This window comes from Populus euphratica, unplaced genomic scaffold (genome assembly GCF_000495115.2).
Source record: "Populus euphratica unplaced genomic scaffold, PopEup_1.0 scaffold76.1, whole genome shotgun sequence".
Taxonomy (NCBI): Eukaryota; Viridiplantae; Streptophyta; class Magnoliopsida; order Malpighiales; family Salicaceae; genus Populus; species Populus euphratica.
This window is the reverse complement of record NW_011499890.1, coordinates 883118-899249: the sequence shown is the minus strand read 5'-3', so window position 1 is coordinate 899249 and position 16132 is coordinate 883118. Positions and strand designations below refer to the sequence as shown.

Here is a 16132-nt window from a genome sequence, read left to right as displayed (position 1 = left end):
GAGTGTTGTTAGAGTGTGATTGTGATTATTTTTTAAATAATTTTTTATATTAAAATATATGTTAAATTTTTTTATTTTTTAAAAATTATTTTTGATATTAACATATCAAAATAATTTAAAAACACTGAAAATATATTAATTTGAAGTAAATAAAATAATAAAAAATTTTAATTTTTTTAAAAAATACTTTTAAAACACATAAACAAAAAGTCCTATAAATTTTTAAATTCACTAGGGGTAGGGTTGGTTAATTGAGATTACTATAATGTTTTTGGATATTTTCAAGTAAAAAAAAAAGGTTTTCACATATTTTTTAGTCATAAAAAATGATCAGAAAATGCGTTCTAAAAGGTAACATTGCTTCAACATGTCTTAAAACATTTGGATTTGTATTATCGAGTCTCACTGTCATATCCATGCGGCGGAATCTTTGGACGTGTGCGTGCTAAGAATGCAGTGATTCATTCTAATATCTTATTAGCCTATGCATGCATCCATTTCTGTAAAAATAAATAAAGATCTTGTTGATGGCAACTCATATGAAATGAATTACCGGGAGAGTTCATTATCCATGAATGGCGACCAATCCATAATCGAAATGGGACAGGAACCAAAAATGTTGCTTCGTTTTACATCTCCGACGTTTGATTTTTAGTACTGCCGCTCTAAACACTAATTTAACTGGTTTGAGCATGGAACAGCCCTAGTAAATTTACTGCTCAATGGTCGGAAATCTAGTCTTCCTCTGCAAATCATGAGGCACGGGGCACCCATTTTCCAAGCAAAAAACCCATCCATTTTCAAGCTTGACAATCAAGATTTCAACATCAAAATGAATGACAAACCGAAATCAAAGCAAGTTACAGAAATTCATCTTATTGGCAACATGCAGGTATTTATGTAGATAATTACTGGGAAGATAAATATGCTTGACATACTCTTGTCTACCATCGTACTTGTAGTGAAGTATAATCTGCACCCTAAACTTCAAGCAAAACTCAATACAGTCACATTTTGCTATTATGTTTGCCAAACAGGGAGTGTCGACCTTCGGCAATTAACTCCCCTGTTGCTTTGTTTTTCACAAGAACAATTGTTCCAGCATAGCCTCCATTTCGTCCTAAAACCCTCGCAGTAATCTCTAATTCATCCTGCAATTTTCCCAGAAAAAAGATGGACAATAAGTTAACACGCCAATCATATCAGCACAATGCAAGATCTAAATCCCAGGCTATCATTACGTTATGAACAGAGAAAAAATAGCCCAGATACAGACTCTGAAAATCATCGATGATCACTGATGGCAACAGATTACACATTACATGTAGCAAAAATTAACATGACATATATCAAGGTGCTAATTAAAAAAAGAAAAAAGTTACATGTGTCAAACGCAAAGTGAGATTTCTCCTTTCATATACTGAAAGGAAAGAATTGCGCTTACATTAACGTTTGCAGTGGAAAGAAAAGAGATGGACATATCCACGGAGACAAGAAAAGGGATACCCTCAGCTTGGGCAACTACAGCACCTCCTTCGTCAACGAGGTTTGCAATTGCCCCGGTTGCTAACTTCCCATTTCTATCCTGCCACGAAATATAAAATAAATCCCATAATATGATCCATTAGTAATTCAAATCAGTTCGACTGTGAAACCCAATATACAATTATCCATAAAATTAAAAATCCCAAAATTTATAAGGCCTCTGGCAATCCAATTAAACAGAGAGAGGGGAGTGGTATGTGTATTTTCTTACAGTGAGGCGAGGAGGGACCTTGAAAGTGGTAGAGATGAACCCGGGTTCAATCCGGTCAACTTGGATTCCTCTAATAGAAAAATCTTCATAGAAACTGCGTTCAATCCATGGTCGGTGAGGGTGAAACTTGATTGAGGACACGCTCTCTGATTCTTCATTGCTCAGATTCAAAAACTCCCTGGCCTTCTCCATCTCGATTGTCGTCTAAATCTTTCAACTCTCCCTGTAGCTGTGATGGTTCTGGTCAATCGTCATTTCCAATCCCATGAACCTTTTTAACCTGAGTTATTAGGCGTGGCGTCCTTATCGCAATTAAGCACGAAGTTTCGTATTAAACAGAGTTAATTAAATAATTAGCAGTAGTTCAACTAATATGATGGTTTCTCACGTTCTTGATAATGTGGTATAGGATAATTTTTAAAATTATTTTTAATTTAAAATATATTAAAATAATATTTCTTAATCAATCAAAATTATAAAAAAAACATAAAAAAACACGTTAATTTAATATTTTCAAAAATAAAATAAAATTTTAAAAATATTTGAAAAGATAAAAATTATCACAATATCAAAAAAGTAAGAATTTAAATTCAAAAAGTTACGAGAACCATGATCAATAATAAACTTCATTATAACTTAATCCCTGTAATTTAATGATATTAATTAATTAAATTATAAATTATAAATTCAATCCCTATTTTTTAAAATAATTATTTATAATTTAGTCTTTTCAACAACTTTATGTTTTTTTTTTAAGTAGAAAAAAGAAAAGAAAAGTAGATATGATAAAAAAAAAATGATTCAAAATACATTTTAAAATATAAAAAAAAAAACCACTAAATAAGGATGATTAATATCAATTAAAGAAATATTTAATTATTATTGATAGCATAAAAATATTTAATTAGTTTTGATATTTAGGCCCCATTTGTTTGCTGAAAAGTAGTTTTTTTAAGTAAATTCTAAGAAAGTGAATTATTTTTTGATGTTTCGTAATGTAATGAAAAATAAATTTAAAAATACTTTCCAGTATTTGGTTATGTTATGAAAAATAAGCTGAAAAATAACTTATCAATATTTTTTTAATTTATTAAAATAATGAGGAAGGAACCTTACAGATTAAAAGGTACAATGAGAATGAAATTAAAAAAAAATATATAATTTCATAAATTATCTCAAATAAAACAAATAGTAATCAAAATAATAGAGATCAAATCTAAAAAAAAAATGAAGAAATTAAAATATAATGATTAACATTTCATAAATTATTTCAAATAAAATAAGTAACAAACAAAAGAATGAGAATCAAATTTGATAGATAAAAATCTCAATTAAAAAATAAAAAGTAAAAAGTAAATAACAATTATAAAAATAAGGATCAAAGTTATATAAAAATTAAATTATAAAGGATGAAATTGAATATATATAGCAATCAAAAGTTTGAAAACTAAATTTGATATAATCAGCAAATAATATGACATTTCTAAATTATTCATAACTTTTGGCAAGTGTTTTCTATCTAAAATAAAAGGAAAATGCTTTCTTGAAAACTAAACTAAATTTTTCTTTAACTGGAAAGTGTTTTTTTCTTGATTAACTTTTCTAATGACAAACAAATATAAAAAAGTTTGAAAAATAATTTCCTGAAAACAACTTTTTAGAAAACAAATGCATCTTTAATAACTAAATTTGTAAAAACCGGTATTGATTATATTCTCAACGGTTTTGTCACTATGTAGAATGATGAGTTAGGAAGTGTTTGAAGATGTGGTAGCGGTTGTTTTTTAAAATATTTTTTAAATACATCAAACTAATATATTTTTTATTTAAAAAAAACTATTTTAAACATCAATATATTAAGACAATCCAAAAGTATACATACATATGTATATATAAAATAAAACAAAAACTGAATTCAATTTTTGGCCAACCCCTATTTTGAACACAACACTGAACAAGGGCTGAACACACAGTTAAAAGGTATGGTGTTTTCACTACTTCTAGTTTTATTATGTAGTGTCTCCTAAATTAATGTCAATTGAAATAATTGATTTTACAAAATATAATGTGGTCCTTGATTTTTTTATAACAATTGAGCCCGTTGAACCAAAATTAAAACTTAGGTGTATCTTTTTTTTGGGGTGAGGGTTGATTTAAAATATAAGGGATTGAAGTGAAAAATATAGATAAATAAATAGCATCTTTATATTTATTTTAAAAAATTTATTTTAAATTTTTATCTTTTTATTCAACAGTTAATCGGTTTCTCTGATCTATAAAAACTACAATGTTAATACGATGATGTTAAAACTTAATGGAGTTTTAAATAAAAATATCATTATTTACATTTCATGTATTTATATAATATACAGATGGTTTTATTAAAAAAATGCAAATGATGATTTTTAATTTAATTTAATTTTTATTAATTTTAATATTTATATATATATGTAAATTATTGACACAAATGCAAAAGCATGTGCAAAAAACACCAGTGTAGAAAATGAAACTAAACGATACCCCAAATCTATTAAAACAGGCCCAAGTTTTGAAACCTAAAGTGAAACTATTATACGAGAAAATGATATGAAGGCCGAATAGGCAGGCCCAAACACTCGGACTGTAACAACGACAGAGCAGCCCAGGTAAATTCGGCAGGTTATTATAACATACCGTATGTTTATTTTTTAAAATATTTTTGTTTAAAAATACATTAAATTAATATTTTTGAAAATATGGTTGAGTTGTAATATTAATTAGTATATAGAGTGCTCAATTATTTTTTATATCAATATATTAAAATAATTTAAAAATATAAAAAATATTAATTTAAAATAAAAAATAAAATAAAATCAATTTTTTAAAAAAGTTTCTGAAAACCAAATCGGCCACCCAATGGTAGTTGGTTCAAATAATACAATACTTATTTTTTAAAAAAAAAAATGTTAAGTTAATTAAAATATATTATTACCAAAAAAAAAAACATTATCTCTTAGTTAGTAGGGTATACAATTTAGACTCGATTAATTAAGTTCCAACCTCTAATAAACTTTTAAATACCGCTGTTTTTATTAAGAAAAACCAAACCGGCGAAACAAGTTGACATTAAGGATCCTTGGTTTAACACTTCTCCCGAGATTGGCCTCGTAATTTCCAAGCATCGTTTTGGTGTCTGGGAGATAAACACGAGGGGGTAAATTTCTATGCCAATTGTAGTGTCGACGGTAGAGTTGACCAGCAAGTGTTTTGGACATACTTGATTAGCGCCGGTATCTTTATAAAAGAATGGGACTCTCTGGTAAAAGAGATGGAATCTTTACATCAACAGTTAATCATCTTAATTTAAAATTTCATTTTTTTAAAAAAATTCCCTTTTTATTTCCCTTTTAAATCTCTATAAAAAAAAAGGTTGAAAACTGATATGATGCTTCTCTATTCACACTTTTTTTCCTATTTTTTCCCCTATTTTACTGTATTAAATTTTTCTTTTTCAATTTTATTAATTTAAAACGGATTGTTATATCTTTTTGGTTTTTTTTTTAAGTTATTGTAATTTTAAAAAATTATGCCTACATTTAATTGAAATTTAATTTTTACATGTATGTATTTTTGTTATTATAATATTAAGTAAAGAATAATTTTTAAAAACAAAGTTTTTAAACCAACTGAAATCCTTGACCTGATTTTTGGGTTTTAAGAATTAGGTTGTAAATTTTAAATTAATCTAATATGTTATTTTTTGAATATTAAAAAAATAATTTTTTTTTTTAAAGTCAAAACTCGTTGTTATTGGTTATTTAGGTTACTTTTGGACTTACCAAGTCAATCAAATTGCATAAAATCAACTTCCAGGTCAATTTTAAACTCAAGTTAGATAATGAATCAAGCTGGATAGGTTTTAATGCTGTTTTGTTGGGTCCGATTTAATAATAATACAAAATAGTTTTTTTTTCTAAAATACATTTTTTATGTTTTTATTTTGATTGATTTTTTTAATAACTTCATATCTTAATATTTGGTTAATTTTGAAATGAATTTTATAATTTATTTTGATTTTTTTCTATGAGATTACTATAGTCTTTAATAAATATCCTGATATTTAATTGATGCTCAATTTTACGAGTATTTTTTTTTATTATCATATTATATCATTAAAGAAAGATTAATTTATAAAATTAAAGTTGTCAAATTCAATGAAATCCAAGATCCCAGTCATAAATTTTGTAGGTTAAGCCATGAATATTAGATTGATGTAAATTCATAAATTTTGTAGGTTAAGCCATGAATATTAGATTGATGTAAATATCACCATCTTACTATGTATATATATATATATATATTATCTCAATTTTTTCAAGTCAAATCAAGTTTTTTATAAGTTATTTAAATTATTTTTTGATTTGTCAAGTTAAACAAATTAAAAATTATTTTTTTAAAATAATTAATTTTAAATTAGTATTAAATAGAAATTTGGATAGGAAGAATTCATTGTTGAACTTTCAAGTGAAGTTTAATGATGATGCTAAATAATTTATTAATATTTAAATATTTTATTTTAAAATAAAAGTTTTTTTTTTTTTTTTCTGGATTGATTCAATCTGCAGCACGGAGCATGCACGAAAGTAGGCTCAACTAAAGCAGAAACAAAGCTTTCGACAAGACTTCTTCTGCTACATTTTACTTCTGCACCAAGCGATGCTCATGCTAGTTTACTTTAACTGCTTTACAAGCATAAAAACAGTGAAGGTGAAAACAAAATAAAGGGCAATGCTTCGATGACTTTCTCTTCTTGCTTTTTCTGTCAGCCATGAAATCCTTTCTGCCTTTGCTCGATTACGGTTCAAGGTTCCAAGCATCATGTTCTTATCCCTTTCCCTCTCTCATCTCTCCCTCCTTTTATTCCTCCTGTTCATGCAATGCCTGCGACATGAGTGAATTGTTTCGTCCATCATCATCGGAGGTTTCCCTCGAGTTTATTTGTTGAGATTTGTGACAATTAACATGCGGGAGTCTCACCGCAGTCGATAATGGGGGTTTAGGATTACTGTTTTTTAAAATGTTTTTTTTTTTAAGTATTAAAATAATTTATTTTAATTTTTAAAAATTATTTTCAATGCTAACATATTAAAATGATTTAAAATAAAAATAATTTGAAATGAAAAAATTCAATTTTTTTAAATACTTTTAAAATAAACAAACAAACAAACTAGATATTTTTAACAATTTTTGTGGGATGTATCTTTCAGCCGGTGATTGTTTTTAAAATATTTTTTATTTAAAAATATTTAAAAATATTTAAAATTTATTTTTAATATTAACACATTAAAAAAATATAAAATTATAAAAATTAATTTAATTTAAAAAATTAAAAATTTTAAAAAATATTTTTTAAAATATAAAAAAATATCCACTTCATGTGAAGAGGGTTTAAATCTTATTTTTAAGAAAATAAAGTATTTTAGTTATGTCCTGGATAGTTAAATTGTAATCAAATTAGAGATGTAAATTTAATTTCAATGCATGAAAACCAATTATAATACGTGTCTCAGCGAATTTTTTTACATAAAAAGAATGAGAAAACCTTGAAGCAAAATTTATTGTTGATTTAAAGAAAAGAAAAAAAAAATTGCATAGGGTTTATTAATTTTTTTTAACCTGAGTTGATACTCCTTGAAAAGAAAAGGAAGAAATTTTTTGAAAAAAGTTTTTCTCGTTTTTTTTTTCTTTAAATCAATGGTCATTGGCAAGATAGATTGCAAATCCCAAATTTAGAAGGGGTTTATTCAGGGGTTCTCCATCATTTTCCACTTAACCAGCCACCCTCTACTCGCTCCTACACGCTTTTGCTTATTCTAACCCTTCTCCCTCTCTCAAGCATGAGCTTAGCTTCCACTCCACACCACCAGCCATGACTCGACCACCGCAACCTCACCCCCCAAAGCACCACCACCCTTCCTGCCACCGTCACCCTTCCAAACCCATTACTGGATTCTGCGCCTCCTGTCTCCGAGAACGCCTCGCCGGCATCGACCCTGACACCCACCAAGAAACCCCCGTGACCCATCTTGCCGCCGAACTCCGTCGTAGCAAATCCTACTCCAGCACCACCACAAGAAACAACCCCAACAATAACAATGCCGCCGCCACTGCCACCACCTCTGAGCCCCGCCGCAAATCATGCGACGTTGGACCATTTCGTAACACTCTCTCTGATCTCTTCCACGTCGATGATAAAAGAAGAAGCTCCTCGATTGAAAAGACAAAGGGTTTTGATTCAGGGCTTGAATTAAAAGAAGAGGAGAATTTAGGAGAGATTAGGGTTTCTGCGCAGGATGCGAATAACAGTGAAGGGAATGTGGAGGATCTTGAAGAGGATGGAGAGTTAAAAACAATGAAAGAGTTTATAGACCTTGAATGGGAGAGAAAGAAAACTGGAGGGAGAGATCTCAAGGACATTGCGGGGAGTTTTTGGGAGGTGGCTTCAGTGTTTAGTAAGAAATTAGGGAAATGGCAGCGAAAACATAAAAGGAAGGAGAAGATAGATGGTGGAAATCTTGGTGGTTTGGTGAAAAATGAGAAGTTGAGTGTCAGGAAATTGAGAGAGACGCAATCAGAGATTGGAGAGTATGGATTTGGGAGGAGATCTTGCGACACTGATCCAAGATTATCCATGGATGTGGCACGGTTGTCTGTTGATGATTCTCACTATTCGTTCAATGAGCCTAGGGCTTCTTGGGATGGAAACTTAATTGGTAAAACTTATCCGAGGCTAACTCCATTGGTTTCGGTTATGGAGGATGTCAAGTTGCCTAGTGGCGGTGTTGAGAATGCAAAGGAGAATGATAGTCTGAAGAATGAAGGGGAAAGTAGTCCTGGAGGTACGATGGTAACTATGAATTATTATTCAGATAGGAGGAGGAAGAGTTTTGATCGTTCCGGATCTAATAGGAGAGTGGGGCTAGGGGATGAAGAGCTTAAATCAATGTCGAATGCCAAGGTGTCTCCTGAAACAGTTGGGTTATTCCATGGGGCAAAGTTGTTGGTCACAGAGAAAGAATTGAGGGACTCAAAGTGGTACTCTCTCAAAGATCACCGTAAGGAGAATGTGGATGCCGTTTCCAAATCTGTTAGTTCTTTTACTGGTGGCGGGGTTAGTAAGAAGGGTTTCAAATTCAAGAAGTCGCATAAGTGGTATGGCGTGTGGAATATTTGGGGTTTGATGCAGAGGAGTAGTCAGAGCAAATGTGGAGATGAGGAGAGCCGAGTTAGTGGACATGCGGTTGATGAGCCAATACCAGAGAATTTGAGTGGTGTGGCCGATGGAGAAGCAAACAGTATTGGGAGCCCGAAGCTTATTCGGAGCTATACTGTGAGTGCAAGGGATTCCTGCCAGATGGCTTGCAGTACAAATGGTGCTGAGAGTAAAGCGAATGGCATCAAGAGAGGGGAAGAGCTTTTGCTGCAGCGGAACCGGAGTACCAGGTATTCTCCAAACAACCTTGATAATGGCCTGTTACGGTTCTACCTGTCACCATTAAGGAGTTATGGAAGAAGCAAATCTGGAAAGAGTAGGCTAAAGAACACAAATTCCATGTCAAGGAATGTTTTGTAAAGGTGCATCAATTGTTTCAAAGAAATCTGTTGCTGTAAAGACACGAGTTAATGCGATTCTCCCTGTTCAATAGATAAAAAGACAACATATTTGTCACCTGTTCTCTGCTGAAAACGTGTTTCTGATAATGCAGCAATGATAATCAGAAAAATCTTTGTTTCCATTTAGATTATGTTCAAGAATGGTGCTTGTTTCTTTTTGTGATATATTCATGTGGAACTGAAGTGTTCCTGAAACTTGTTACTAATCACTCCCTCTCTATAGTAAAGTAGGCTCTGAGCCTTGGAAATGCAGTTGCCTGTCTAGAAAGATTGCGGGTGACTTTTGGATGAATGGAAGCATTATTACAGACAGGGATGCAAGCAAATTAACGTATCTGGCACAAGGCTTGGGTCAAGTTAACTTGATCCTCGACCACTGTTACTAGTAGTACTATAATTAGAGAAAGGAATCCAGTTTTACATGTTTCAGAGTGTTAGACCATGTGGTTTTTGCTAGTTGAGATTTGAAAAACTCAGCGGAAAGAGTCTGCACTGATCACTGGCCTCCATTGTCTTATTATTACCAGATTAAATCTCTACAGTGAAATCAGTGTCAAAGCTCTCCTTGCGTAGCTGTGAATTTGTAACGCTCTTATCTATGTAAGTGCAATACATTTGATGCACTTAAAGAAGATTTCTGGTGCTTAGATGTCTTGCTCTTCACTACGTGGGATTGTGCTTCACGTGTATAGCTGCAGGTTGCCGGTAGAAGATCTTGCTTTTTAGCTTTTTGGTGCAGGGGAAGATGCTTTCGCATAAAGGATCCAAAATTACTTCTGTGTCCTACCAAATGCTGCCAAAACACAAACCACTTTGTTATATCCTAGTCCACTCACTTTTTCTGATAAAAAATAAATAAATTAAAAACGGACATGACTTTTGTTGACTGTGATGCTCTCTCAATATTCTAGAACTCTTGCTGCACACTTTTTAGACATTTATCCAGTCGGCTGGACTGGTAACTGAAGTCTTCCAACTTCCTTGTTGATAGTGGATGGGATGGCTGGTGCGGTTGCTTCACTCGGGCAGCAGCTTCAATCCTATACCGGAAGGTTGTAAGATCAGATGCGTTGATTAGGTTAAATCCCCCTCATCTCTACCTTGTACCGCGGCTGCTAAACGGTAAGCTTTTGTGGGGCTGCGTATCCAACCCAGGCACCTTGTTACAGGTTTCCAGTAATTGCTTCTCTGATGAGTCATCATGTTCAGCGGACAGAATTGATTGGTGGGATCCTGTCGGGGTTTTTAGTAGGATTCCCCAATTTCTGCCGAGCAACGCCTGGGCCCTGGAGACTTGAACGGTAGTGTCTTATGCCTGCGTCCCAGCGAGTGCCCCTGACTGACGAGGACCTACTGCTTCCCGTCGCTATATAGCCACATAATTCAACGCAACCACCGTCATCATTAGTTTGATAGTGGTCAAGCAATTTCTTGCACAAGTTGTTCCCCCATCTCAACCCTTGAAAAGGCTAAAAGATTGTCCTCAACCAGAGGTGATAAATAGCAGAAGTTAGTGTTTGAGTTTAAAACAACCGTGGACAGATATGTTAAGGTTTCCATTTGATCTTGTGCAATGAATATTTAATCTCTTAAAATGAACATAATTTTTCAAAGGTGACTAAAATATGAGCAAATTTTACAATGTTGGCATCACTAAATATTTATAAATATAAATGACGAATGTCTATATTACCACTCAATCAAAGACATGGTTGATTGCAGACAAGCCAGAGACCGTGAAAATGAAAATTAAACGAGGTTTAAACTTTCAGACTGTTGGAAGTTGATATGCTAAACCTTTCAGTTTACTGCTGAAACTGCTTTAGACGATAGTGCTGCAAATTTCCAATCTTCCCAAATTTTACCGGTGACCTTAAAAGAAATAAATTGTTGGGTGCCATGAAAGGTTTTTTTTTTTTTGTATTTTCATTTCGTTATGGAGAGTAAAATATCCGAATCACTCTTAGAATTAGGAAAGAATTGAACTGACACAGGAGGCTTTTTTGTCTTTTAATTTTTATTAGCATAATAAAAAAGATTTAATTGCCCTTGGAGTTTATATTCTTAAGCATGCGGCTCAAGGGAATTTAGGTCATTGAGCATTTTTTTTTTGGTTGTTATTGTGTTGGGTTTGAAGTTGTTTTGTCTTTTAATAAATGAAAAAAAATATATTAAAAAATTATTTAACGCTTGTTAAGTTTGCCATTTTCAGATAGCGTGTGTGGCTAATTACAATGGTAAAAAAGTTGTTCTGGGTTGCTTTTGCTTTATCTTGGCATCTCCTACATGAAAGTAGGGCGAGGGCGTATAGGAAGAGAAGGGTTCCAGTTTGACACCGATGGATATATTTTTTTGTTGGTGTTTGTGCCATGCCCCCTGGATTTTCAAATCATTCCCTAAATTTCTCTTTATTTTTTATTTAGTTTATTATTATTTTTATTAAAATATTCTTTTTTATTTCATCGTTGTTTAGTTTTTTTAGTTGGAGATTAAGCTTTGGCTATCTTTTTCCTAATTTTTATATCCTATGTTTTATCATTTTTTATTTAATTGGATTATTTTTTTAAAAAATAAATTTTATAATTGAATTAGATAGAATTTATTAATTGAATATAAATAAATGCTTAATTCATTTTATTTTGATCGGCTATCTTCTCTTTTTTTTACCTCACTCTTGCAGCTTATGCAAAAAAAATTTATATTATCAATCAGACTTTTATAGTAAAGTTTGAATCATTTCATCCAACTTTTTTTTTTGTGATGGTGATATCTACAATTGAGTAACATTGAATCTCTATTGATTTTATTTTTTATTTTTTTAATGTATAATATTATTAGCTCATTTGTTTCAGTTAATTATTGTTAAATATTTTTTTGCAGTTCATCTACTACAATTATTTGTAATTTAAATCAAATTATTAAATTACATATCTTACTGGATCCGATCAAGTTAATAATTTAGCATCAAATTTTTATTGATTCTTTAATAACATTATCGTCATATGAGTATCATTCTATACACTAAAAATAATCCATCCAACCCACAGCATAAAAGTAAAAGCATATGGTCAAAAGATAGGGTCTAAGACCCCTCTCCTCAAATGCGCTTCACAAGGCACAATTCAATGTCCATGGAAACCCAAAGTGGGCCTCCCCTCCTAGTTGAGCTCGGTCATGGCCAAGGCTACAATTCGAACCCAACATAGATATGCTTGGATCTAACACTTTTTTGTTCTCTTTTCTCACCATCCTCCTGGATAATTATTGTTTAGCATTTAATGTTGACATCACCTTATTGCTCCATGCAAGTAGACGTGGCATCACCCTGTTGTTCCATGCAAGCAGACATTGCTTGAACTCTCATGAATCACTTGCAAGCAAGAAAAAAAACTCATTCACAAACACACCGAGAGCTTACATCCTCTTCTTCAACCTCTCAATATTTTTTGCACCCGTGCAATCAGACGGAATTCTATAAGAAATCGGGCGGGACAACATAACCTCAAAGGCTTACCTCCTGCTCGTAACTTTAGTATCCGAGGATCTAATATCTCACACATAAGACTTGTTTTGCAGCAGATCAGCAGAATTCTTCCTCATCAATCTTCAAAGCCCATCAATCAGTTATGAAAAGAACTAAAAGACCTAGAATCCAATTAGGTTCTCCATAAACCACATCAATTTTATAGACTAATAGACTCGTATAGCCTTACATCTCAAAACAAACGAAAAGGAAGTAGAGGATAAAACATAAATGACAGATACTTGCTTAAATTTCTAATTGTGTGACTAAGTGAAACATACACCATCTTCTTTAATCACTAGCCATTCTCAATGCATTTTGCATAATGAATTGCATTACAGATAGCAGCTTGCAGTTACCTTTGAAATCTTAATCATTACATCAAGCAGCATGCTATAACACAAAGATTACTGTCATAATCTCCATTTACAATCATCAAACATAAACATTAAACACATAAAGCATTCAAATATACAAAACGAAAATCTCCCATAATCAATCAACCAACCACTCTAATTCCCCTCGCATAACATAAAAATAAAAAAAACTCTCACTCAACATCATACCCTTTCTCTTGAAGTTCCTGAATAACCTCATTCCTCATTCTAAACCACAGCTTCTGTGATTCTTGCTCAAACTTCTTATCCTGCAACTGTTTCTGATAATTATACGAATCCTTATCAGTCTCCACAGTCCCTTTCGGCCCAATTGTCGTGCCAATCATTCCTCCCTTTGCAACAAACTCTTCCATTGCTTCTGCATCGCCTGGATATGGAAATTCTCGCCTCTCATACAAATGGGCAAGCTCTCTTTCCTCCTTTGGTTTTGGTTTCAGTGTCCACCAACCAAGTGGTGATGTTTCGTTGTAAACCCACACAACACCGACGAGAGTGTATGTGCAGAGAAGCGCCTTGCCTATTTGCTTCCAGAAGTAATGGTCTTCCTTTCCTAATCCTACTTTCCTCAGATACTTATCGTAATCCACTGATTTCAGATATTCAATACCTGAAATTGAAAAAAATGAAAATAAATAAGGAAACAGGTTCAACCATTTCATCGAGCAGCTGGAGCTCAAGTTGATTTAAAAAAAAAAAGGAGAAATCACCAATTTTTGTTCCTGATTTTATAGCTTCTAAAGTCAAATATATTTGTTGTGTTGCGTGTGTTTTACCTGTTTTGGTCTCTTGAAAACGTTTGCGAACCATTTTTCAGCTACGAATGGTGGTGAGAGCAGATCCTGTTGTTGCTAGGAGAGAGATGGATGATCGTGTGAGCTGCGCTTTCACAGTTTCAATGCTGCCTAGGGGCAAGGCATTGGTTAAAGAGGGGAAAAAACGAGAGATAAAAGAGAGACCACAAATACGGCCCATGTGAGTTATACTTGATCAAATTAGAAGCCCACGAGCTTATCGAGTGCCCACATATATATATATTTTTAAAAAGTATTTTTTAATTCAAAATATATTTAATTATTTTTTATATGAAAACCATTTAAAAAATATTTAAAATATTATTTTAATATTTTGTACATAAAAAATGAAAAAATAAACGAACATTAAATCTAGTCTCTAACTCCCCAAATCAGTGCTATTCTCTAAATAGTTTTTAAATTTAAACGTCTCTATCGTAATAAAAAAAAAAATTCATGAGAAATCATTTATTTATTTATTTATTGTCAAACAATCGTCTTACCCTTCTAAGACATGATAAAGTAACACAAGCATATTATAAATAAAATGTTGATCAATTAGCCTTTATTGTTAGATGCTAAATTGAACCCATTTAAATAATTAAATGACTCAATTGAATTTGTTTTGAAAAACTTCTCCCTCTGTGCAATGGAGTTCTTTTTTGCTGACCCGGCACCGTTTCAGCTCCCACATCAACTCCATTGCACGGGGAAGATTTTAGGGTTGAGGCTGCTGGGATTTTACAAGGATAATTTAATTCAGTTCCTGAATTTCTAGAAAATGCAATTCCACTCCTTTCCAACTGAGCAGCTTATATTATGGCCGTGATCGGTTGGAGCCAATTCACTCACATTATCAATTTTGATTTGCTATAAACATATGGGCAAGAGGATGGTTGTCTTTATTCGAGTTAAATCATTAAAATAATTTAATTTATTAAGCCCTTCTATTTATTATTTCCATATGCTATGTTGTTTTGTTTATTATAAGCATGTTTTTTATATTATGGTATGAATTTCTAAATATATATTTAAATATTTTTATATTTTTTAAAATTTATTTTTAACATATATGTGTGTGTGTAACTTTAAATAAAAATAAATATTTTTTTTTTTTGGAAATGCACGGCAGCGTTGCTAAACAATCTATGTCTTAAAGTTAAATAAACTGCTGAGGGCTGACTATGATTAATGTTGGATATATGGCAATAAAATAGATTAATATTTTTAAAAATTTGAATTTCAGTGATTTTTTTGTATATACAAAACAAAATATCAAAAAAGCTAATAAAAAAAACTAAAAAAACACGGCATTGAAAACCACCCCATCTGACATGCCCTCCTGTCTTGCATTCTTGATCTATCAAAAATGTAATTTATACTATAATTCTTTTGTTTTGTATTATATTTAATGCTGCTGCATTATCAAGTTCAAGAATTGGACACCCTCCACTACTCATCAGCCCCAGCTCCCACTGTTCTTTGAGACCTAGCCGCCGCCGCCGCCGCAAGCAATGTCTAGCCACTTTCAGTTTCTGACCCATTTAACTTTTAGAATGGCAATTTGTTTTATCACTTCATTTTAATTTAAGATTGGTTTGTACGCTTGGTTTATTCAATTAAGGGAGGTGGATTTATTGATGGATGCCCTTTTTTGTGGTTTTCGTGGGTTTTTCATAGTAAGTATTTGATAGCATGGTTGAATTATATTTTTAAATTTTTTATTTTAAATTAATTATTTTTCATGTTTTTAATTTGTTTCGATGTACTGACATTAAAAATAAATTTTAAAAAATAAAAAAAATACTTTTGTTCAAGAAAAAAATATTTTAAAAAGTAATTTTCATTATACTTTCAAATATTTTCTTGAACGAATAAAATTAAAAAAAATATCAATGTGAAAATTTGTTGTATGTTTTTTTTTTAATCAAGGTGGAGTTTGGTGGTGGTGAGATGTAAGAGTTGTTTAGAATTCTTAAAAATTGATTTTTTAAAAAAGATACATATTTTA

General features: G+C 31.7%; 3 protein-coding genes across 3 annotated transcripts; 1 reads left to right on the top strand and 2 right to left on the bottom strand.

Annotated features, from left to right (window-relative positions):
* Positions 1 to 565: 565 nt before the first annotated feature.
* On the bottom strand, positions 566 to 2075 carry LOC105131082 (Thioesterase superfamily protein). The gene is made up of 3 exons (XM_011033858.1): positions 1757 to 2075; positions 1445 to 1585; positions 566 to 1151 (listed from the first exon to the last, which is right to left on the bottom strand). The coding sequence occupies exons 1-3, from the start codon at positions 1946 to 1948 to the stop codon at positions 1008 to 1010; spliced, it is 477 nt and encodes a 158-aa protein (XP_011032160.1). The 5' UTR covers positions 1949 to 2075; the 3' UTR covers positions 566 to 1007.
* Positions 2076 to 7509: 5434 nt separating this feature from the next.
* On the top strand, positions 7510 to 10938 carry LOC105131081 (UPF0503 protein At3g09070, chloroplastic-like). The gene has a single exon (XM_011033857.1). The coding sequence runs from the start codon at positions 7665 to 7667 to the stop codon at positions 9366 to 9368; it is 1704 nt and encodes a 567-aa protein (XP_011032159.1). The 5' UTR covers positions 7510 to 7664; the 3' UTR covers positions 9369 to 10938.
* Positions 10939 to 13219: 2281 nt separating this feature from the next.
* Positions 13220 to 14260, bottom strand: LOC105131080 (uncharacterized). Its single transcript, XM_011033856.1, has 2 exons — positions 14104 to 14260; positions 13220 to 13937 (listed from the first exon to the last, which is right to left on the bottom strand). The coding sequence occupies exons 1-2, from the start codon at positions 14135 to 14137 to the stop codon at positions 13483 to 13485; spliced, it is 489 nt and encodes a 162-aa protein (XP_011032158.1). The 5' UTR covers positions 14138 to 14260; the 3' UTR covers positions 13220 to 13482.
* Between the last annotated feature and the right edge of the window lie 1872 nt (positions 14261 to 16132).

Excerpts from the sequence above, each read along its gene's own strand:
- LOC105131082 (XM_011033858.1), bottom strand. The coding sequence starts at position 1,948 with ATGGAGAAGGCCAGGGAGTTTTTGAATCTGAGCAATGAAGAATCAGAG. Across the intron at positions 1,586-1,756 it reads AGGTCCCTCCTCGCCTCACT|GATAGAAATGGGAAGTTAGC; the intron begins GTAAGAAAATAC and ends ATTTCGTGGCAG. Across the intron at positions 1,152-1,444 it reads TTTCCACTGCAAACGTTAAT|GATGAATTAGAGATTACTGC; the intron begins GTAAGCGCAATT and ends GGAAAATTGCAG.
- LOC105131080 (XM_011033856.1), bottom strand. The coding sequence starts at position 14,137 with ATGGTTCGCAAACGTTTTCAAGAGACCAAAACAG. Across the intron at positions 13,938-14,103 it reads TTTTCAAGAGACCAAAACAG|GTATTGAATATCTGAAATCA; the intron begins GTAAAACACACG and ends TTTCAATTTCAG.
- LOC105131081 (XM_011033857.1), top strand. The coding sequence starts at position 7,665 with ATGACTCGACCACCGCAACCTCACCCCCCAAAGCACCACCACCCTTCC.